General features: G+C 42.3%; 1 protein-coding gene across 1 annotated transcript; it reads right to left on the reverse strand.

Moving 5' to 3' along the window:
* Window positions 1-1,261: 1,261 nt before the first annotated feature.
* LOC122931591 (transmembrane protein 244-like) lies at window positions 1,262-11,866 on the reverse strand. The gene is made up of 6 exons (XM_044285663.1): window positions 11,852-11,866; window positions 10,414-10,499; window positions 8,798-8,871; window positions 4,799-4,924; window positions 1,485-1,529; window positions 1,262-1,397 (listed from the first exon to the last, which is right to left on the reverse strand). The coding sequence occupies exons 1-6, from the start codon at window positions 11,864-11,866 to the stop codon at window positions 1,306-1,308; spliced, it is 438 nt and encodes a 145-aa protein (XP_044141598.1). The 3' UTR covers window positions 1,262-1,305.

Below are 11,866 nucleotides of genomic sequence, written 5' to 3' on the forward strand. Positions count from 1 at the left end.
GCGAACTAAGGTGACACTAATACTATTATAGATCTGACTGTGATCAGTTCTGATCACTTACAGATACTATAAAAGTACAAATGCTGATTAGCAATACACTAATCAGCGAATCAGTGACTGCGGTGCGGTGGGCTGGGCGCTAACTGACGCTAACTACCTAACAAAGGGGCCTAAACTAATCTAAACCTAACCGTCAATACTAGTGGGAACAAAAAGTGACGGTTTCCACTGATCACTTTTTTCCCTTTCACTAGTGATTGACAGAGGTGATCAAGGGGTTAATTGGGGTGATGGGGGGTGATCTGGGGCTAAATGTGTGGTGTTTGTGTACTTACAGTGATGTGTGCTCCTGCTGGGACCAACCGACGAAAAGGACCAGCAGAGGAGCACAGAAGCCATTTAACACCTTATATTTATAAATATAAGGTGTTAAATGGCTTCTGATTCTTTTTTTTTTAAATCACCAGCCTGCCAGCGCTGATCAATGGCAATGAGCATGTGCGGGCCGGCTGTGTGCGTAATCTCGCGTCTCGCGAGATGACGCACGGATGCGTCTAGGAGGAATGAATCGACCGCCTCTGGACCGCGATCCTGCCTTAGGCGGTCCGGAGGCGGTTAAAGTTATCACCACATAAAGTGAAACCTCATATTTGCAAACAATTGCCTGGTCCTTAAAGGGGTTCTGCACTTTGTTTTAACTGATGATCTATCCTCTGGATAGATCATCAGCATCTGATCGGCAGGGGTCCCGACACCTGACACCCCCGCCGATCAGCTGTTTGAGAAGGCAGCAGCGCAGCCTTCTAACTGTTTACCGCCGGCCCAGTGATGTCATGACTAGTATCAACTGGCTTGGGCGGGGCTAAGCTCCATTCAAGTGAACGGAGCTTAGCCGCGCCCAGGCCAGTGATACTAGTCGTGACTTCACTGGGCCAGTGGTAAACAGTGAGAAGGCTGCGGCGCTGCTGGAGCGCCGCTGCCTTCTCAAACAGCTGATCGGCGGGGGCCCCAGTGTCGGGACCCCTGCCGATCAGATGCTGATGATCTATCCAGAGGATAGATCATCAGTTTAAACAAAGTGCAGATCCCCTTTAAGGTGAAAAATGTCAGGGTCCTGAAGGGGTTAAAACCTTCCCTCAAGGGCCTTGAGACTAATGGAAAGATAGATTTATGGGTAGTTAGTAATTTATTTCAACCATAGGTCCATCAATTTCTCTAAAAAAGAAACAAATATTTTTTGCTTTATTATATGTTTTATTCACTAGCTTTTTGATATACAGTATATACATACATACAGTTGTCACATTAGATAGTTGATCTATGCCTTTGATTTGAGCTTCTGCATGTAAAGTATGCAACCGTCTGACCAGATATAATCATAAGAAACAACCCAGAGCCTGCAAAAAAGTTACTGCTTATTAGTACAATAATCACAATTCAGTATAATTAATAAAAATTTATAAACACATAAAAATCTAGTTTACCTATTTGCAGCCACCATTGCCACATGAGAGGAAATTCTTGCGTAACTGGGGGAATGAGGGTAAGATTGAGTTTTATCAACAGAACAGTATACAAGTATCAAAGTATAAAGGGAATGTATTAGCTTTAGTTTTTTTTTTTTTTTTTTTTAACTAATAAAAACCAGTTAGAGATAAATATTCCATTTGTCTAGTGTTTTTATTTTTTGATTGTAGAATTTTTTGTTTTCTATGATTATGAGGTCAGCTATCTTGCCTGAGCTGTTAACAGCATTTAGAGAAGCCACGGTTGGACCACAGACAATAGTCTGGAGGGAACTCAATGACTTCTGTGGCAGAGAGATCTAGGCATAATGTATGTGGAGAGAGGGGGAGTAGATACACTATGACCCTCAGCTATTGTGAATAATGTGATCCTGTGTTATGTATACCCAGGTATTATATGTCGTCGTAATCTGGCCTGTGAAGATCATAGGATGAGTACTGCAAAAAGTACAGCAATTCAAATCCAGATTTTATCTGTTTTGTTTTTGTGATGTTGAATGTGTGGTATAAACGACATGATAACTTTATTCTGTGGATCAGTACAATTATGTCAATGCCAACATTAATATCATTTTACTCACTTTTTTCTACCTTTGCACAATAACAAATTTTTATTAACCAATTAGTTTTTTGTCACCTCGTTCAAAGCCCCATATAGGTTTTTTTTTAATGTCAACAAAGCTGTATGAAATCTTGGGGTTTATTTTAGTTTTTGGGATGCGTTGTAGTTTAAATTGGTGCCATATTGTGGTAAATAACAATTTTTTAGCACTTTTTATTGCATTTGTTTAAAAAAAAAAATATTTATGTTTAACATATGTGATAAATAATGTTAACTTTTTTTTTTTACAGGGTTTGATTAACGTAGCAATAAAAAGTATGTACAGTTTGTTAAAAGTTTTTTTACAGTAGAAATTAATTTCGGAAGTCCCGCAAGACTTCATGAAGTAAAAACTTTGGCTTATAGGAGCCAGTACATTCTAATACTGTACGGAGCGCTCGCTCCATACAGTAGTCAAATGAAGTTTTATGCAAATCGACTTCGGATGTTTTATCCGAAGTCGATTCGCTCATCCCTAGTTTTCAATGAGATTCAGGTCTGGAGAAAGTGCAGGCCACTCCATTTTAGGTACCCTAGTCTCCAGCAGCTGTTCCTTAATGATGCGACCTTGATGAGCTGGCGCATTGTCATCCATGAAGATGAAATTAGGCCTGTGATGTTCATGCAGAGGCACAATGGCTGGATTAATGATGTTATTCAAGTAGTATGGACTTGTCAGTTTACCATTACAAAGTGTAGGGCAGTTCTGTATTGACTAGACACACCTGCCCACATTGTAACACCACCACCACCACCACCAAATGCTCATTTGGTGACAACAGTAGCTGATGCATACCACTCTGCTTGACGTCTCGAACATCGTTGATGGCCATCATTTCTGCTCAGCGTTAATCAACTTTCATCAGTGAAAAGCACTAAGGCCCACTGGTCCCTCGTCCAGTGTAGATGCTCTCTGGCCCATGCTAGACGATGATGCCTGTGTTCAGCTACCCTTGCAGGTCATCTAGCACGCAGACCACGCTGATGTAAACTGTTTTAAATGGTCTGACGTGACCCTTAGGTGCCTCTCATCTCCCTAAAATGTGCCTGGAGTTGTGTGCCATTCATCATCCGGTTCCACAGGGCATTGTTCACAATGAAGCAGACATCAGTGTGGGATGTGGCCATAGGATGTCCGCTTTTCTATGACTCTTCCAGTCTCTCTGTATCTCTGTTGCAACCTGCTAATGACACTCTGTGACACTCTAAGCTCAGTGGCCACTTCCGTCTGAGAACATCCTGCTTGAAGCCTCGCAATGGCGAGGTACTGTTGATCAATTGTTAGGTGTTGTCTTGGTCTCATGATGTCAAAATGTGTACAGCATGATGAGGAGGACTGTTTAAATACCAATTCTAATTGAAGCAGGAAATTTGTTGGGCGATTCATGAATCAAATAACTGTTGTGAATTTTTCCGTTAAGCTCCTGGTTAGAGAACAGCAAGTTGTGCAAAAAGTACTGAAACATTAAACAGTTGGACATGTGCATTCAAAAGTTTAGAGAAGGTCACATTAAGTTCACCTGTAAAGGTTACAGTGCATTTTAGGTTTATCCTGAATGTGTATGTGGTATTGTTGTAACCATATTGACCCAGAGAATGAAGGAAACAGGTCAGTTAAGGCTACTTTCACACTAGCGTTCGTCGGTCCGCTCGTGAGCTCCGTTTGAAGGGGCTCACGAGCGGACCCGAACGCAGCCGTCCAGCCCTGATGCAGTCTGAATGGAGCGGATCCGCTCAGACTGCATCAGTCTGGCGGCGTTCAGCCTCCGCTCCGCTCGCCTCCGCACAGACAGGCGGACAGCTGAACGCTGCTTGCAGCGTTCGGGTGTCCGCCTGGCCGTGCGGAGGCGTGCGGATCCGTCCAGACTTACAATGTAAGTCAATGGGGACGGATCCGTTTGAAGATGCCACAATATGGCTCAATCTTCAGGCGGATCCGTCCCCCATTGACTTTACATTGAAAGTCTGGACGGATCCGTACGAGGCTATTTTCACACTTAGCTGTTATATGCTAAAATAATGCAGACGGATCCGTTCTGAACGGAGCCTCCGTCTGCATTATTATGATCGGATCCGTTCAGAACGGATCCGATCGAACGCTAGTGTGAAAGTAGCCTTAACGGCATAGGGAAAGCAGTAAAATCAAAACCCATAAAATTGTGAAGGAATTTTTATAATTCCACCCCACTTGGAATTTTTTTCCTGATTCCCACTACATTGTATGCAACTGGTAACGGTGCCATTACAAAATACAACTTGTCCCTCAAAAACAAGACCTCATACAGCTGTATGAATGGAAAAATAAAAAAAAGTTATGGCTTTGGGAAAGCTGGGAGTAAAAAACAAAAACGTAAAATTGCCTAGTCTTGAAGGGGTTAAGTTCCCAGTCTGCCCCTGCTTGGTCTGGTGCTGGGAAACTGTGTGCCCTCTATTTTGCAGATAACACAGGGCTGTTTTATCCTTTTTGAATACAGTGTCAATGTCCCGGGAACATTATCGGCACTGTCTCTAGATGCTTGCAAGCCATGAACTTTATACTGTAGTTAAATGTTTCAAAGTTAAAGATTGCAATATTAAATTAATGTTATCAGTTTAAAGTAAAAATCCTGCCAGTGATAAAGATGAAGAAAATCAATAAAAATCTCCATACGTCCACATATACAGCACTTACCTGTGCAACAGATGATTACATGAAGAACAGTCACTGTGGCAGAATAATCCCACACCATGGCACCAACAAGAGGGACAAAGAGAAGGCCACTCAAGAAGAAGGTTATCCCTGCAGAAATCACATGAACTGGTGGGAAGAGTAGAATTGTAGTAGCATTACAAAGATATTTGAGTTATGCCAAAATATTGTTCTACAGGTACTGGGCGCTATTTTGACAAATTTGGCACAATTTGCAAGGGTATCTGACTTTAACCGATGACACTGGCTGACCTGTTACATGTGCACTTGGCAGCTGAAGGCATCTGTGTTGGTCCCATTTTCATATGTGTCCGCATTGCTAAGAAAAATGATGCTTTAAATGCAAATGAGCCTCTAAGAGCAACAGGGGTGTTGTCATTACTCCTAGAAGCTCTGCTCTCTCTGCAAGCGCCACATCCTCTGCACTTAGATTGACATGGCCAAGCGTTATGAACTTTTCACTGCCTGGCACTGTCAAAGTGCAGAGGACATGGCAGTTGCTGAGTAGCTGAGCCTCTAGGACAGGGGTCAGCAACCTTCGGCATTTCAGGTGTGGTGAAACTGCAACTCCCAGCATACACACTTGCTTGGCTGTTCTCAGAACTCCCATAGAAGTGAGTGGAGCATGCTGGGAGTTGCAGCTTCAGAATAGCTGGCGTGCCGGAGGTTCCTTTATTGCTCCTAGAAGCTTATTTGCATACAGTATATTAAAACATTTTTCTCCGCAATGCGGACGCAAATAAACATGGGACCAACATAGCTGCCAAGCGCACATGCAACAGGTCAGAAGCAGCGCGGGCCATGGCACTTTAAATAAAGAATAATCCCCACTTAGGCACTTTGTTTCATATGCCAGTAAGGTACAACGTTCTTAAGCCAGGGACCAGCAAAAAGGAAACTGAATGTATGTTTTAAAGGGAATGTGTCACCAATATTTTTTCTGCCAGATGAAACCAGATAGTGACACACATCCTTTTTTCTAATCTGTTTTTATTTTTTGATGATTGATTTATTTATTCTACTTCCTGAACATTATTATCGGGGCTGCCATCTTGCCTGAGCTGCTGCTAACCAGTGATGGCCAGTTTGCAGTGTTCGCTAGCGAGCACATGCGGGCTGCCATCTTGACTCACAAGTCCGGCGATGCACAGGTAAGCCCTTACCTGTGCTGGGAGCCGGTCTGAAACAAACGCGGTCACCGGGAGCAGGCAGTTCCGAGAACAGCCGCCGGAGGCCTTCATCAGGCTGTTCTTGGAACTGCCTGCTCCTGGTGACCGCATTTGATTTCAGACCGGCTCGCGGCACAGGTAAGGGCTTACCTGTGTATCACCGGACTTGTGAGTCAAGATGGCAGCCCGCATGTGTTCGTGGGCGAACACTGCAAACTGGCCATCACTGCTGCTAACATCATTTAGACATATGCTTTACAGCAACCACATGGGCCATAGACACAATGGTCAGGAGGGGACCTCATTGACTTCTATGGGAGAGTTTTCTAGGCATGCTCTATGACCTGTGCAGAGGTCAGTGTACAAGCAATGAGTAGATAAACTTTAACAGCCACTTGTGATCATAATGAGATGACTGCTGAAAAGTGATCTGGACAGACCAAGAAGTGGCACCTATCATTCGGCTGTGAAGACTGGAGGATTTTAGCATTTATTTTAAATACAGATATTGACATAGAAAATTGAAATAACATCACCAACGCTGAGGCAAAATGTTCCAAGCAGATTTAAAATCTGTATGAAAAAGTGACATGTCACTTCTCTATGTGGATTCCATGCAGAAATCCCTGGCAGGTTAGCTGTATGTGCATTAGTCCCATTCTAGTGAATGGGACTAATCCGCCTAGGATCCCACAGTAGTTGTAGATCAGCAGAACCGCAGCAAACATTTTTCTAACATACCCTAAAGTGTAAGGCCCTCTTGACCTTTTATTTATGTTATCTGCTACTGTACCTTTTATTTAGGTGGCTATATAAGAAAATATTCATAGAAATATAGTGTCCTTTAATCTTCCATTCAACAATGCAAAAACTATGACAAGCCTGTTCAAGGTCATGTGGAATTTCACAAGGCCAGTCTTAGAAGACTAAGTAGAGAACTTACATTGAAGTTTCACATTTAGAAATTAATCTGGGCTATATGTCTACCTTGCTGGAAAGAGTAAGGCCCCTTTCACAAGGGGCGAGAATTCCGTGCGGGTGCAATGCGTGAGGTGAACGCATTGCACCCGCACTGAATCCGGACCCATTTACTCTAATGGGGCTGTGCGCATGAGCGGTGATTTTCACGCATCACTTGTGTGTTGCGTGAAAATCGCAGCATGCTCTATATTGTGCATGAAATGGGGCTGCTGTGAATGGGGCTGTGTGAAAATCGCAAGCATCCACAAGCAAATGCTGTGTGATTTTCGCACATGGTTGCTAGTTAACGATCGGGATGGGGACCCGATTATTATTTTCCCTTATAACATGGTTATAAGGGAAAATAATAGCATTCTTAATACAGAATGCTTAGTAAATTAGGGATGAAGGGGTTAAAAAATAAAAAAATAATAATTAAAGGGATTCTGTCACCTCTTTTTACCCTATAGAGATGCGGACATGCACAGCTAGATCGCCGCTAGCACATCCGCAATATACCTGTCCTATAGCTCTGTGTGCTTTTATTTAGGGGAAAAAATTATTTTATATATAGATATATATATATATATATATATATAAGTAAATAAGCCTGATAAGGAGCCCAAGGGGCTGTACTAACCATTCTGCAGCCCAGCCACGCCCCCCTGTGAAGGAGCCCAGCACAGCCTGTAACCAGCAATCTCCTTGCTCACGAAGTCCGATCGCCGTAGTCTCGCAATGCGCAAGCTCGCGCATGCGCAGTGCCAGCATAGTGTTCCTTCCCTGTGCTGGCATCAGCCTCAGGGAAGGAGCTCGTGCATCAGGAGATTACGGCGATCGGACTTCGTGAGCAAGGAGGAGATTGCTGGTTACAGGCGGTGCTGGGCTCCTTCACAGGGGGGCGTGGCTGGGCTCCGGAACGGTTAGTACAGCCCCTTGGGCTCCTTACCAGGCTGATTTACATATATACATATAAAATCATTTTTCCCCTAAATAAAATCACAGAGATATGGGACAGGTATATTGCAGACATGCTAGCGGCGATCTAGCCGTGCATGCCCGCATCTCTATTGGGTAAAAAGAGGTGAGTCGCGCAGCCCGGCTCGTCTTCTTTGTTCTTCTTTAAGGACCTGGGAGAATAAAAAGGACCTTTGGTGACGCCACTGCGCTCATCACATGGTCTATCACCATGGTGATGGGCCATGTGACGGACCATGTGATGAGCGCAGTGACGTCACCAAAGGTCCTTTTCTTCCCAGGTCCTCAAAGAAGAAGAAAGACGACAAGCTGGGCTGCGCAAACAAGTGGATGAGGAGAGTTAAATTTATATTTAAAAAAATGTAACCCCTCCATCCCTAATTTACTTAGCATTCTGTATTAAGAATGCTATTATTTTCCCTTATAACCATGTTATAAGGGAAAATGATAAAATCTACACAACACCAAACCCCGGGTATGGGTATCAAACATGCTGATTTTTCTCACGTGTGTGCAAAACGCATTAAAATGCTTTGCACTCGCGCTGAAAAATCACACATTTCCCGCAACGCACCAGCGTCTTGTCCGGCCCTTACACGCGACGCCCGTGTGAAAGAGGCCTGAGGCTATTTAGGCAAATTTCTGCTAAGAAATCACATTTTGTCAGCTAAGGCTGTGAACACATAGGCCATAGTACAATATAATTTATGTGGACGGAGTAGCGACTTTTGCAGTCGAGTTGTTGCAGATGTTGGGACAATGTATGCAGCAACAAAATTCTTCTATGTGTGAATATTCACTAGAAGATGGCAGACATCAGTTTAGAGACGACATAAGACAGGGCATAAAAAAATAAGCTTGTTGTAATACCCACGTAAATATTGAGAGCTACTGAGAGATGGTGTAATCTTGTGTCTAAATGGTAACATCCAATCAAAATCTTCTATCCTAAAAAATGCATACATAAATAAAAATTACAATGATAGATTGAAGAAATATTAAAGGCATGGTGGTTGTTCTGCTTTGGACTGCATTTATTCCTGCACCTTTTCTCCTTCAAGTGAACGGAGCAGTGTTTTTGAAAAATTAACAGACCCTGTTTTTTTTTAATCTTGGACAACTGCTTTATAAAGAAATTGAAATATTATATTGAATTGTGCATAGTGAATTTGGTATATCCACATGTATAATAATGTAAGACCTTGGAATAATAACTTTATTTCTCCAAGTTGTGTTGCTTGAGCAAGAGTAATTTCATTCTGAAAGTAGGCTATGTACACCTTTGGAGGCAATTTTTGTTTATAATTGCATTTTACTCATTTTTGGCTAAAAATCTTTTTTTTTTTATTGGTCTTTATTAAAAATATTGAGCAGTTCTGTCCAAAGAGTTAACAGTTTTTTTAGCTGCGTGACTGGTACTTTCACTTTCGCTTTATGTCTGTCATCTAATAAACCTTATCTCTAAATTACTAAGAGATCATAAACACTTATAAGCCACATTCTTAGGCTACTTTCACACTAGCGTTCGGGCGGATCCGTTCTGAACGGATCCGCCCATAATAATGCAGACGGAGGCTCCGTTCAGAACGGATCCGTCTGCATTATATTAGCTAAAAAAAGCTAAGTGTGAAAATAGCCTGGGACGGATCCGTCCAGACTTTCAATGTAAAGTCAATGGGGGACGGATCCGCTTGAAGATTGAGCCACATTGTGGCATCTTCAAACGGATCCGTCCCCATTGACTTACATTGTAAGTCTGGACGGATCCGCACGCCTCCGCACGGCCAGGCGGACACCCGAACGCTGCAAGCAGCGTTCAGCTGTCCGCCTGTCCGTGCGGAGGCGAGCGGAGCGGAGGCTGAACGCCGCCAGACTGATGCAGTCTGAGCGGATCCGCCTCCATTCAGACTGCATCAGGGCTGGACGGCTGCGTTCGGGTCCGCTCGTGAGCTCCTTCAAACGGAGCTCACGAACGGAAACCCGAACGCTAGTGTGAAAGCAGCCTTATCAGTAAGATAAGAACTGAGCTATAATGATTGTTTATAATGTCAGAGAGCAGAGATAAGGAGCCCCAGAGAGCTGACTGACGGAAAAGAGAAAATCCAAAGGCTGCTACTAGAGCATCTCAGCTATTCACAGAAAAAGGGCTCAATATTTTTAATAAAAGTCAACTGAAAAAATGATTTTTAGCTCAAAATGAGTACAATGCATTAATTTTAAAAATTGCCCCCAAAGGTGTACATAGGCTTTAAGGTCAAGCAAGAAAAGCAACCAGATGTGGGGCATGGGTAGACTGTATACAGCTCCTCAGGAAAAGTCAGCATTCTACAAATTGTAAAAAGCTATCTGAAGATACACAAGGAGATACAGAAGGCATAGTGCAATCTTTTGCATACTAGATTTGTACATCTTAACACATGGATTAGGCACATTTACCTTCAGCTAATGCTCTTATATTTTAGTTATGTGAAATGCTGTCCAGGATCTTACCTCATGAATCCTGCACACAAGGTGCTTGCCATGTAGAACAGCGTATAAAAGATGAGAATGCAGAGGAAAATATGGAAATGGATGTTCTAGAGGAAATAATATATTCAGATATAGTAGACAAAAGTATTATAATAGTAATAGCATTAGCAATAGGCAAAACATAAAATAAAATTCCTGGTCTGCTCACAAAATCTAATTTCAGATTTTGCAGTGTTACCCTAAGCAGCCAAAGGTACACATTTGGGCACATTTATCAATCCTGTATGCCAGAAAACAGGTACATTTTTGCACACAACCCCTTTACACAAGAATTTCCAACTTTTTGAGGTTTTTGCCCTGTTTTCTACTCAGTGGGCTGTACAGGGCCCGGTCTAGCCAGTCTGGCAGATTTGTCATACTTTATTTATTATAGTGTACTTTATGTCAGGAAGCGGTACTAAATTTTACCTAAAGTCTAGGTCAGCACTCTTGCTGGCATAGATTTCAGCTCTGGCACATGGACCTGCAGAGATGTGCCCCAAATATTAAGAGGTGTGCTCTTCTTAATAACTGTGGTGCATCTCATCCCAGGAGGGCAGGGATTAAAGGGGCTGTCCAGGATTATTTTATTTTTTTTATGTCCCCCCCTAGTGGGATCTGGGAAGTGAACTATGCCTACCTAAGCTGTCTTCAGTGGGCTTTCGGTCCCCACATGTAAACCAACAGCAGCCACTCATTGGACTCAGTGGTGATGTGTCTCAGCAGTGTCTTTTTGATAACTTTTTATTTAATTTTTTTGGGAGGTGAAATGACAAAAAAAAACTGCGAATTGGCCATTTTTATATATATATGTTTAGTGTTTAATAGGTTGGGAATTTTAGGATGCAACGATACTAATCATCTTCATTTTTCATTGTTTATTTTAAAAATTGGAAGTGTGATTTGAATTTTTTTAATATGTTCCAAAATGTATTTATTTTTATTTTTTTCAGATTGATTTTTTTCTCCCTACATATTACTGGTGTATGTATAGTTATATATTGTTGATATTGTAATCAAGGACAACATTGACCACTTACCTCTAGGCTACTGCCTTATCATATTGAGAAGAGTGGTTTTCTATGCTTACAAAGCCAATACATATTACTGGTTTATTTATAATCAGATATTGTGCCCGTGAATAAACCAGTAATATGTATAGAAAACATCTATCCTCAACATGGTCCAGCTATAGTAAGTAGTTTATATGATATGTACATGCTAGGACATAGCTCTGCCCTCAGAATGCTGATATCTAGTCCTGTCAATCAAAGGAAGGGGGAGTGTGCAGAGCATAGGGGTGTTACAAAAGCAGTGCTCCAAGGATTCAGCCCCACCTCCTGGTGCAGCATGCTCATTGGCATCTGATTAAAAATGCATCTCTCTCTCTAGAGATGTTTAACATACTGGTAAAACGTACCATTTTAATAAGCAT

Source organism: Bufo gargarizans, chromosome 3 (genome assembly GCF_014858855.1).
Source record: "Bufo gargarizans isolate SCDJY-AF-19 chromosome 3, ASM1485885v1, whole genome shotgun sequence".
Taxonomy (NCBI): Eukaryota; Metazoa; Chordata; class Amphibia; order Anura; family Bufonidae; genus Bufo; species Bufo gargarizans.